The following is a 12,498-nucleotide window of genomic DNA, read 5'->3' as shown; positions in this document are numbered from 1 at the left end:
ATGAGGTGCTCATTACGTTTTCACAAGCCTGCGGCCCTTTCGCAGTTACCCCCACGCACACGCGCACACACGCACACACACACACACACACACACACTTCACCGCCTCGCAGCGCGCGGACAGGATTAACAATCTGTTCCTGCATCTCCCAGACCTTCCAACACATATAGTGATGTTTTGGACCTTATGGTGTGTTAATCATAAGTGGAAATTAAAGTAGCCTCTTCCCTACAGCGGAAGAGAGAGCGAGTGGTTTAGCTCTACAGTGCAAACCGATGATTTTCAGGATCTGGTGTCCGATTGGCCGCAGCCCTCGACTGCAACTCTCGTCTCACTTGCTTTAAATGTCGGTCGTGCATATCGGGGACCAATAGGAAACGAGTGTGACGGCAATGTTGTATAATGGTTAGAGAACTGGGCCTGTAAAGCAAATGCTGTGGGTTTGACTCTCAGTTGGGTTGCTGCTGTTGTACCCTTAAGCAAGGTACTTAACCTGAATTGCTGCAGTAAAAATATCCAGCTGTATAAATGGGATTGTATTTAAAAATGTAATCTGTGCTTTGGATACGACCGTCTGTTAAATGCCTTAAATGTAGAAGCAATGACTTCTTCCCTGTTAAGCTCTGCCATTCCGTTTGGGGTTCTGGGGGCAAATTTCGTACAAATGAGCGGCAAAATCCATGTTTATATCAGTACATGCAGTCTGCCAAACTCAGTGTGTTGAAATGGCATGAAAAGAAGTACTGTAACTCCACATGTCATGTATTGGATTGAGCTTGCTTTCACAGATGACTCTATTTTGGTTACCACTTGGAGTATTGCCAATGAATTGGATTATTATTTTCAGGTTATATAATTTCCATGTACTGACAAGTTTTACAGGATGCAATCAGTAAGTATGTCTTCATGAAAACAGGAGTGAGAGATGTGTAATCCTGAGGAAAAATGATTCTTGTGCAAATTATTTTCAGTTTTTTAATTATTTTTTATTATTGTGTTTGAAGGACCAAAAGGATCGTATTTATTCAACGGTGAAGTCGAGGTCAACTTCAGCCACGGTGAACAACCTGAAGCCGAGCACGGCCTACGTGTTTCAGATCCGAGCCTTCACTGCCGCAGGGTACGGCACGTATGGGCCCAGGCTGGAGGTCACCACAAAAGAGGAGGCGACAGGTATGTCTGCGTGCGCTCACATGCACCCGAATGCACGCACATGGGCGCACACACACACACACACTCTCCATATCTCTCTCTCTCTCTCTCTCTCACACACACACACACACACAAACTCTCTCTCACACACACACACGCAAACTATCCCTCTCTCTCTCACGCACACACACACATACAAACTCCCTTTTTATCTCTCTCTCTCTATCTCTCTCTCACACACACACACACACACACACACAATTACACACACAGACTCTCCCTCTCAGACACGCATACCTTTCTGCTGCTGCATTCCTTCTGATCCCATGTCATCTATTGTTATTACTACTGTGGGTCGAACATTTTCAAATGCCTTGCATATATGGAATTACATTTTGGAATTGAGCTCTGTGCTTTGGTACCATTTTGTTTTCCATTGAAAAAGACATGCATTGAGAAAAAATATGGTAGGTGCATCTTGGAAAGTACTGGTTTACTTCCACACTTCATACAATGTTTCTATTGTTGTAGCTGAAAAGTTGTGTTATAGATGAAATGTAGTCCTTCTAACTGCAAAACCATATGTTCATTGACCCAGGTACATAATTAGTATATATCATTATGTGTTATGTTGCTGTAGCTCCAGAATTTGTTCCAATTCAAACAGTCTTTTATCTCTAAATGAATAATAAATGAGAAACCATCCAACCTAAATGTGTCATTGTTTCAAATGAAGGTTACCAGTTCCTCATTTTGGATTGTTAAGCACACATTTTAAAATGGCACAATGATGTATATAGAGGTCCTTTCAGTTAAAATAAAATATCCTTTCTGTCTCTACAAGGACATAAAGGGCTTTGTAGTCAAAATATGAGATTCTGAGTACACATTGTTATACATGTTATTTACTTCTTAATGATGATTAATAGCTGTTCCGCATTTAATAATAATAATAATAATAATAATAATAATAATCTTCACCATCTTCATCATATTCATCATATTTATATCAGTAAAAATGTTTTGATTGCATGGCTGTTTGGTCAGCCAGTCGGTTGGCTGGCCGAGTTATTTGACTGAGTTGTCTTGCTGTTCGTTTTACGTTTTAGCCACAATTGTCTCCAGCGAACAGAACCCCGTCATCATCATCGCAGTTGTGGCCGTGGCAGGAACCATCATCCTTGTGTTCATGGTGTTTGGCTTCATCATTGGGAGAAGGTACGCTCTCGCGGGCCCCATTGACTCTCCGCTGCTGTGAGTCTCCGCTTGTCAATTAGCCTTTCTGTCACTCACGGGCTTCCATAGCCATGGAGCCTGCACACACGCCATCATGTGTTGCATGCTGTGGTAATGGATTGTAGTCTGTCATTTCTTTAGGGTTCGCGCTGTGAAATAACTGATAGCTACTATTTTTTGCATGCGTCTATTCTGAATCATAAGTGCTCTCATACAGGGAGGGTTTGCCTCGGCACCTCTTGTACAAATTACACTTCGAGGCCCAGTGTGCCGAACGATGGCCTTATTGATGGTAGCGGTCCTTTTGCTTTCATCCATACATCGTTTTCGTGTAGCACCCTATCCATGACTTCCCATCACAGTTACCAAATTTATGTTTTTTGATTTTTTCATACTTACCCAGGACATTTACCCAATTACAATCACTGGGACTTTCCTTGGACAGCCATCTTTAAAAAAGTGCATTGTATGCAAGGTACTGCAGGGAATTGGCATGTTGGTGTATGCTCAATGCACATGCTCAGTTCACATCCTTGAAACAGTCATCTGCATGTCTGGTCTTGCTGTTGTTATTGGTTTTGTCGTATTGGTTCTGTGGTCTACTGCAAACAGTTAAATTAAAGAGCAACTTTGTACAGCTATTGGCCTGCTTGGACGCACTTTAAATGCACATGCATTCTACTGGACGTTCTGGTAGCGAAAAAGTGATAAAAGCATACGTTAGAAAGACTTAACTTTTTGGTGCCATTTTGTGCATTGAAACTATTTCTTGAAAGCACTGCATCTATAATATATAACATGATCTATAATAGAGGCTTAACTTTCACATGGAAAAAAAGACCCGATGTGTATGGTTAATTTGTGACATGATATATTACATTAATTTCATAAAAGCTTTGCAAATTCTGCCGCATTTCAGAACCAAGGGCAGAGTGGTAGTGTCACTGCAGAGTCCTCAGAAATGGAAGGAATTGTTACGCAGTCCTTCAGACAGAGCTGCCGCCTCCTTTTGTGATCAAAGACTTCTTATGCACAATGCTATTTTCTGCTTACATCATGATTCTTTCACTTTCAGTTGAATTTTGTTTTTTGCTTTTCCCCTCCGAAGGCACTGTGGATACAGCAAAGCAGACCAAGAAGGAGACGAGGAGCTGTACTTTCAATGTGAGTGTCGTTTTCCATCAAATTTAGGTAGTTTTTTAAAAAACTCAATCACTGTTCATTGGGAGAAAGATCTAGTTAAACCAGAACATTTAATGTCATACATTTAAAAAAATAGTAATTATGATGAGAACATCTGTTTGGCAAATTAAATGGACAGGTTTGTTAAGATGAAAAAAAAAAGCCTCCAGACGTTCGACATTAAAATAAATCATGTGAAAAGTGTAAGCTGTACAGTAAAAAAAAAAAAACAATGGAAAAAAGCTAAAAAAAATTCTTCTTTTAAAATGCATTGTCCTATACACGCAGTTTTGTAGAGAGCGCATAGCTTCTCCCGGCGCTCGGCACTGAGATGAACACGGTTCTCTTAATCCCACGGTTTCCCCTCCTTGGCTCCTTTACCAATAAGTTTTTCACACCGCCCCTAATGATCCCCCTGGAGATGCAGCTGCAGACAGCTTCCCGGCGAAGCCGTAATGATCTGTGCTGTAGGCAAACTGCTGATTTGGAAACAAAGGGTCAGGGTGTCGCATGGTGCAGCGGGGCGGGGGGTGGGGGGGTTGGGGGGGGTGTTGGGGGGGTTGGGGGCGGGGTGTCCGAGAGAGGCGGGCTCACGGCGGAGGCCGGTGCCGCTAAGTATCCCACGGATCGAGTTGCGGAGCGCAACCGGGCCTACCGCGGAAAAAAGGGGCCGCCGCCGTGGGATCTCGGGAAGGGGATCCGCTCGGCGATATTAAATGACGAAACGCCGCCGGGGCGACACGAGCCCGATAGCACGTAAATTCGAGTTGTAGGCCCAATTTGTCTGCCTCGCGGCTCGGAAGATTGTGATAAGACGTCTCCTATCTGATCCGGTGACAGCTTGGATGGACGAAGCAATTATAGGAGCGAGTGGAGAAAATATCTGTTGGCATCGCTCCTCGCCCAAGCTGAATGCATTCTTGTTTATGTTATTGGATAGGCCAGCGTGGTTTGGAGGGCTCAGAAAATGGCGCATGCTTTTCTGTTGGGCACTATTTCGCCTGGAGCTGATTAGTAATTTAATTACGGTATTTTAGCGTGTTTATTTTCTGCGTGTTTTGTCGTCTTGTGCATTACGTGTTCAGCGTTAAACAGCTAGCACGGTTGAAGCTGACAGGTAATATTGTAGTAAGGGAAATTTGACATGAACAAATTAGGTCAGTGGAAGACATTAAATTGCCCTAACATAATGTAATATTTTAAGGTAATGTTAGAAGGAGAAGTGCAAACACATTTTGTCTTACAGTTCCAGAAAATTGAATGGAAAGTGAAGAGTTTTGAAATGTACGATGCTGGGCCACTTAAGCCTGATGCAAAACCACACTGAAAGAAAGAAAGACTGATTCTCTGATCTGTATGGCCTCTACACACAATGGCTGCGTGTTAAACCTTTTTTTTTTTTTGAGTCGTTTTATGGTTGTTTGAAGACGACACTCCTAATCTTTCACATTCCAATGCTGCAAACTCTACATAAAGAACTGGGCAATGACAGAAATTAACTGCTTTTGAACTCCCAACGCTTTTATTTTGGAAGTAATGATGTTAAAAAGCAGCAGCATGTAATTCATCTATTGTTTTTGTTACCCTTCACATACTCAACTTAAGAGAAATCCTAATATTAAGGCATGTATGGAAAAGTGTGTTTCGCAGAACTTCAATGAAGGAACAAGGTTGAATTGCAATTATTTCTAAGAAAATCAAAAAGGTTGTAGATCAAACCTTGAGATCACACTTAAAGTTAGTAGAAGATAAAATATCTCCATCAACATTCTTGAGGAAAGTCTGAACGGGGAACATAATGGCTCTTTCATATGTATTTGGATAGAAAAATATGGTTTGGGTTTTTCGAAAAGGCCCTTTGATTCAGAAGCTTTTCATCAATGGACTGTTTAGAGATGCCTTCTGAATTGTTGCCCCGGGTAACCGCCCGTCTGTCAAGCGTTCTCTGCGCCGCGTGCATATTTAATCGTAACAGTAATCCTCTTACCCTTCTACAGTTAAATTTCCAGGCACCAAAACGTACATTGACCCCGAAACCTACGAGGACCCGAACCGAGCAGTCCACCAGTTTGCCAAAGAGCTGGACGCCTCCTGCATTAAGATTGAGAGAGTCATCGGCGCAGGTGAGCCCACACTGCCGTCCCGGTCTTTTTCTTCTCTTTAGCCACACTACACGACCATATATCACATTGACAGCCAAACATTTGCATTTCCAATTGGGGTGCTCTTTTCTGCTCTGTTTATTAATAGTACAGATTCAAGAATGGGGGGGGGGGGGGGGGGGGGACCTTGTCGCAATTAAGACGTACTCTGAATCTTTTGGCTGAAGAGGAAAAAAAAATATGCACACCGATGATAAATCACTGTCACATGGGTTGTAGGGATTTGATTGAGTCTGTAGTCCTACATACTGAGCATGTCCTTTTCTGTGTCCCAGTTACTAGAATTCTCTCTTGTGTACGACAACGAGTCCTGGGCCCGCTCCACATCCTCTTACAGGCGCAGCTGTTCTATCTGCCAGTGCGCTCACCTGTTAGCTAGGCATAAAGTCCTTATGAGTCTGTGGGTTATGAGTGACTTTTTTTTCTCGCAGGGGAGTTTGGAGAAGTGTGCAGCGGGCGCTTGAAGCTTCCTGGCAAGAGAGACATGTCAGTTGCCATTAAAACCCTTAAGAATGGCTACACGGAGAAGCAGAGGCGGGACTTCCTGTGTGAGGCCAGCATCATGGGACAGTTCGACCATCCAAACGTGGTCCACCTAGAAGGCGTCGTGACCCGTGGTAAGAACGGTAGCCTGTCAGGACATGACAAACGTGATTTATTTTAAAGACGCGGTGTACGCAGTTTCACCCAAGTAGCAACGGATGCTAATTATAAAACAAAATCCAAATGCAACTGACCTGCCTGACGTATTTGGGGGGGAAAAAACACATTGATGATGGCAAGAATATTGGTAATATGCTATGTTGGTCTAAGTGTAAAATTCCAGACTGGCAAATAAGCACACACACCTCTTACATAAGTTACTGAGACCATAAAAGTGACCGACGATTGTCGCAGTTGAACAATTATCTGTTAGGATTGATACATTAACTTTAAAGTAAGACCGGAAAACTGCCATAGAGAGGATCTTATTTCATTAGTGTCGGATTACCCTGAGGCATGTAATATTGTAATATCGACATGGAGAATTAGATTTGTTTTTTGTGCTCCAGGTTTAAATCAAGGAATATGTGCACTTAATGTCAAAGGAGAAAAGGGATCTCTGGTACTTATGTATCATTTTTATCCATTTTTCAGGAAAACCTGTCATGATTGTGATTGAATACATGGAGAATGGATCATTAGATGCATTCCTTAGGGTGAGTAAAACAGACTATATGAAAAAGGAATTGCGGGATTTTGTGTTATGCAACATTTTAAAGAAAACATGAAATTATTCATCAGTTTGATATTATGATGGAATGACCTACTGCTGAGTTTTTGGACCGTGCAACAGACTTACTTTGTACATATTTTGTCTGTCAGTATAAGCACAGACATGTATGTTAATATTTGTGGACATGAATTCTTATATTCCGCAAATATGTGCACGCTTTTATTGATGGCAGTTATTATTCGGTTTGGTAGAGGTCATGATAGATAGGGCTGAAGAGCGGAACACATTTAGAGCACTGCTTTGCCTGTCAGTTGTGGTCAGCGGCCTGACGTTTGCCCTTGTCTCTCCGCAGAAACACGACGGCCAGTTCACAGTCATCCAGCTGGTGGGGATGCTTCGGGGTATCGCGGCCGGGATGAGGTACCTCTCCGACATGGGATACGTCCATCGGGATTTGGCCGCGCGCAACATCCTTGTCAACAGCAATCTCGTATGTAAAGTGTCCGACTTCGGGCTGTCAAGAGTGATGGAGGACGATCCCGAGGCTGTTTACACGACGACGGTGAGTCGACCGAACGCCACTCTGCCTCTCTCTCCTCCCCCTCCCCCCCTCGCGGAATGCGGAAATAACACACTGGCAGCTAAATCTGCAAGAAAGAATGAATCCCTTCTTTTCTATATACCCGACTGCCTCGGTGTAAAATGCAAAGCATGCACTTAATAACTTGAATCTTTCTACGGATGCAGCATTAAATGTTTAAACTCTTTCTAATTGGTGTTTTAGGGGAAGATGCAGGACATAATGAATTTGACCTTTACCCCAGCAAATGATCTGCATTTTACTGAACAGGGCGGAAAAATCCCCGTACGGTGGACGGCGACAGAAGCCATCCAGTATCGCAAATTCACGTCCTCTAGCGATGTGTGGAGTTACGGCATTGTCATGTGGGAGGTCATGTCCTATGGGGAGAGACCCTATTGGGACATGTCCAATCAAGATGTGAGTCACTGTTTTCATGTTCGCACCGAGATCTAATGCTTTGAAAAGTCATGAAAAGTGCAAGCAACAGCTGTTTTCATTTAAAGTGTACACTGCTATGACACACCAAAGCTACACAACAGAAATTAATTATCAACATTTTTCTTTTTAATGTTTTTACTGAGTAACAATGAGTAACCCATGCTTATTAAAATAATAATAAAAATACAATGTGTAATACATTAAGGTGATCCAGCCTGGCTTTTAACCTATATAATGAGTAAAATTGCATCTCTCACCCCTATAATGATAATAATGTGAAGGAAACATTTAAACAAAACAGTCATAGAAAAGTACTTAGTCCTGCAAACCTAAGACAAGAGCTTTTCCCATTGGTTTGGTTCAATTAAATTTGGACAGATGAACACTGCAACGCTGTTCATCTTGCTGATAACAAAAGTGGCTTCACAAGTGTGGCCACATTAAAATTCCGCCAGACCGGTGATGAGACGTATGGAGTAAAGTATTTTAATCCTGTTGTGTTTAACTATGTGCCTGATGGATACTCTGCGTTAGCCTGATCCTTTGCTGAAATTAAAGATTATGTAAGCCTCCGAATATTCGCCGAAGATAAACACGCCAAGCCGGAGAGCTAAACATGATTTATATATCCCGTCCCAGACAAACCGTAAAGCCCCTTTGATTAAATAGTAAATGTCAGATTGAAAAAGACAAAATCGCACAATGGACCCGTTAAAAGCCGCCTAAGTTTGTTCCACGAGAAATTAAATCAGGCAGTTGCTTAGACATAACATGGGTTTATAAATTTGCTCGGAGAGGTCTGTTTAAATGGCGCGTCAGTGGTATGTTCCATTAAACACGTTTATCTGCGCTTCACTTTCAAGTGCTTCTTGACTTTTTCCAGAAAACATACATTTCAAACATCAGTGGTTTCAAACACTCAGTTTTGTTTACAGCCATAGTTGCCCTTTAGTTGGCATGCATGGCATGGAAAAGCTTGACATGCATCACTGTCAGATCCTGTACTGTTAAAATTGGAGAAAACAATTCATCTGTGTATGCGCTGTGCTGGAAGTAAAGTAATTGCATTTCTTCAAGCGCTTTTGCATTTTGACATTTTCTTCTCTTGTTTTTTGGTTTAAATCGGCATGACATAAGTAATAAAAATGCGTGTATATGCTTGTCTGTGTTCCTGTGCATGCAGATTGTCAAAACCAAATGATCTCACTGCAAACAATTAAAAGAACACCGAATGCAGAACACATGGTGTACTTCATATGTAATATGCACACAATTTGAAAGAGATTAATAATATATTCTACTTTAAAGCCAGATGGTAGTCAGCAGGTGGTCTGTAAAATATTTTCGTATGTGTTTTTGTCTCTTAATCAGACACAGATTTAATGATGAAAACCAGCCTCATCCAAGGGAAATAGCCCTCTTGTATGCTTAATTGATCACAGAAAGTTCTGCCGTGGCAGACAGTGACATTTGTAACGGGCTAATTCCTTCCTTATACGGGCAGATTTAGTTGTGAAGTTTCCAGCATCTCCTCATTAGAGTGCTCATACATTGTGTACTTGGTGCTCGGAGTGTTTTTAACAAGCTGATGCCAGGCGACTGCGTCTGGTTAGCCTAGTTTTCCTTGAAGAGTTTATTATGAGCTGTCGCACATGCTTATCCAGTGAATAATTAGCTGATGAAAAGGAGAATTCGAGTGTAAGCTAAAGTAACAGCGAACAGTGCCTGACTATTGTGCATCTACGGTCCTTCAGGTAATAAAGGCGATTGAGGAGGGCTACCGTCTCCCCGCCCCCATGGATTGCCCGCCTGGCTTGCACCAGCTGATGTTGGACTGTTGGCAGAAGGAAAGGGCCGACCGCCCCAAATTCGATCAGATAGTCGGCATCCTCGATAAAATGATTCGCAATCCCAACACTTTAAAAACCCCCGTTGGAACATGTACAAGGTAAGACCTGACTCTTGCCCCCCTATGACCCCCCCCCCCCCCCCAATCGAAATGCGGCGTTTCGGTTCGAAACGCGGCGTTTCGGTTTGCGCGGTGCGCTGGCCCCGATCCTGTCACCATCCCGTACGCGTTAACAAGCCATTATTTATTTTAATCCCTTGTTAACTTCATTAGCGGGTCATTCAGACTGTTCACTGGTTGATTTATTGGCAAGGGCCCACAGATGAAAGATAAATCATGCACGATCTATAAACCAAAGCCTCCTCCATGGTTTTATGGTCAATAGAGATGCTTTTAAATAAATCCTTATAATGACTTCCTGTGACTTTAAAGTTCTGTGGGAACTCCGGATCCCACTGTGACATTTGTCAGATGAAATCCCTTTACAGTGGAAATATGATCTCACTCTGTGGGACTCAGGACATGACCTAAAGCCCGTTTTTAACGGGTTCATTTTGAAAGGTCTATAGTCATCTAAAAGTAAAATCATGATATAGTCTTTTTCATGTCGGCAAAAGGATGGTGGATTGGGGAATTCATTTTCATTTTCAATAGAAAATACTTGGAAAGGGTATTTGATTAACATATTAAATTGTAGATTATGGCACCGTCGTATCTCTCTTTTAGTTTTTTTGTATGTGTTGTTTTTTTACATGCATACAAAGAAACATCTGTATTGTCTTGTTTAGAAATGACTTTATTTAGTCGGTTTATTCCTGTCTTGGCTTATGATGTTTACTGTCTTTCAGACCCATTAGCCCCCTGTTAGACCAGAACACACCGGACTTCACCACTTTCCGCTCAGTCGGAGACTGGTTGGAAGCCATCAAAATGGAGAGGTACAAAGACAACTTCACGGCAGCCGGGTACAGCTCATTGGAATCCGTGGCGAGGATGACTATTGAGTAAGTACACTGTCTGTATCTCAAGGTCAAGAATTTTTTCCTCAACTGATAACATTGCCAGTGGGCAGTTTTACTTATTATGCAATGCTATCCACAACTTTGTTAAAGAATAGCCCCATTATGCACACTTCATATATAAGTCAGTATTTAAAGAATTTAAAAAATGTCATAAAAAATGTAAATTAAATCATATCATAATTAAATCAATCTGAATTAAAATTTAAAACTATTTAAATGTCTGGTAACAATATGAACCAGTAAATCTAAGGATTGACATTACATTTTTTATTCTATGTGTAAAAATTTTAATAGTGCCCTTGATAGCTTAAGATTTTTTATAAGGTATGGCTTTATGATGCGTGGATGTATTTTAGCCTCAGCGTGATCTCTAGGGTGGTAATGCAGTCACACCATAAAATGGTCTATTTTTTGAAATCATGTATTCAAGGCAAGGGGTATCTTTTATTGTTCACACAGGACTTTTTTATATGGTTCATTTAGTTCAGCTTGAAATAAAACTAGAGTGTTGTGGTCCTTGTCACAAAAACAAGCTGTTGCGAAATGGCCATTTGAAATTTCAGGATAAACTGCTTTGCACTTCGATTGAATTGCCTCATAAATCAAGTTTTCGAAGAGTAAAACGTTTTGCTTATTTACATTCGGCACCAATCGTTGAACATATCGAATCAGGTCACCGGCTGTTAATTTTGGCATTTTTTCCAGCTGTAGACGTTGAGCAAAAATGGAATTCAAAGTTTTTTGAATCAGTCTCATATTAGCAAGTACAATTAATTACATTCTAATTAATGGATAAGGCTTTGCAGCAGGTTTATGAATTTTCTTTTTCATTTTTATTTTCACTTAATGAAATACCTGAGGCTATAAATCGTTGTTGTTGTTTTGGCTCTCCGTGGTTGAGCACGGTGATTTATGACTGGATCTTGTCTCTCCTAGGGATGTGATGAGCTTGGGAATCACTTTAGTGGGCCATCAGAAAAAGATCATGAGCAGCATACAGACTATGAGGGCTCAGATGCTGCACCTCCACGGGACGGGTGTCCAGGTGTGACTGACGACACTGCCCCCTGCAGGGCGGGCAAAGACTTACCCAGAACAATTCCACAGCGCTACTGTGGACAATCATAGAAAAACATGAATGAATACAAGAAAAAAAAAGACAAAAAAAAAACAAAAAACAAAAAAACAAAAACGTGTTGCTTCCCGTGTGTGACTCTTACGGATTTACGGAACTTAAAAACAAACAAAAAAACAAATCATTCCTTTGTTCCTTGGCGCCACTGACGAGAAGGATCTTAACCTTTTCCGGCCGCTGAAGAAGAGAGAAACTACCTGGACATCTAGAATTTTCCAATCTCTGAGGAAATCTGAACCACATATCAAGAAAAGTGAAGAGGAGCAATTTAATTGGAGGCTTTTTATTTTGTTCCTTTCTAACTTTGTACATTTTTTTTCCCTCCTTTTTGGCCATAATCAGTATGGATTTCACAAAAACATTTTGTCCATATTGAAGACGCGTTTTTGCGTGCAGTGGTGATTTCAATGCCATTTTTATTATAGTTCTGTTTATTCGTGTCAGCCATAATGATATGGTGTGGTATGTAAACATAACATTTGTTCTTCTCTTTATTTCTTTCCTGTTTTTATTTGTATTTTTA

At 41.4% G+C, this 12,498-nt stretch overlaps 1 protein-coding gene across 4 annotated transcripts in view; it reads left to right on the top strand.

The window, feature by feature from the left end:
- Positions 1-12,096, top strand: part of epha7 (eph receptor A7) — a 60,557-nt gene extending 48,461 nt beyond the window's left edge. Inside the window, exons 7-17 of one of the 4 annotated variants that reach the window (XM_035423323.1) lie at positions 1,005-1,173; positions 2,262-2,370; positions 3,497-3,552; positions 5,580-5,693; positions 6,164-6,349; positions 6,870-6,931; positions 7,301-7,510; positions 7,799-7,948; positions 9,724-9,917; positions 10,667-10,822; positions 11,777-12,096. In XM_035423323.1, coding sequence (XP_035279214.1) covers positions 1,005-1,173; positions 2,262-2,370; positions 3,497-3,552; positions 5,580-5,693; positions 6,164-6,349; positions 6,870-6,931; positions 7,301-7,510; positions 7,799-7,948; positions 9,724-9,917; positions 10,667-10,822; positions 11,777-11,891 — 1,521 coding nt within the window. In that variant the 3' untranslated portion in view covers positions 11,892-12,096. Of the gene's footprint in view, positions 1-1,004; positions 1,174-2,261; positions 2,371-3,496; positions 3,553-5,567; positions 5,694-6,163; positions 6,350-6,869; positions 6,932-7,300; positions 7,511-7,732; positions 7,949-9,723; positions 9,918-10,666; positions 10,823-11,776 lie in introns of all 4 variants that reach the window. The other 3 variants (XM_035423321.1, XM_035423322.1, XM_035423320.1) reach the window with 3 other exon arrangements.
- Positions 12,097-12,498: the final 402 nt, after the last annotated feature.

This window comes from Anguilla anguilla, chromosome 6 (assembly GCF_013347855.1).
Source record: "Anguilla anguilla isolate fAngAng1 chromosome 6, fAngAng1.pri, whole genome shotgun sequence".
Classification (NCBI taxonomy): domain Eukaryota; kingdom Metazoa; phylum Chordata; class Actinopteri; order Anguilliformes; family Anguillidae; genus Anguilla; species Anguilla anguilla.
This window is presented reverse-complemented; position numbering and strand designations above follow the sequence as displayed.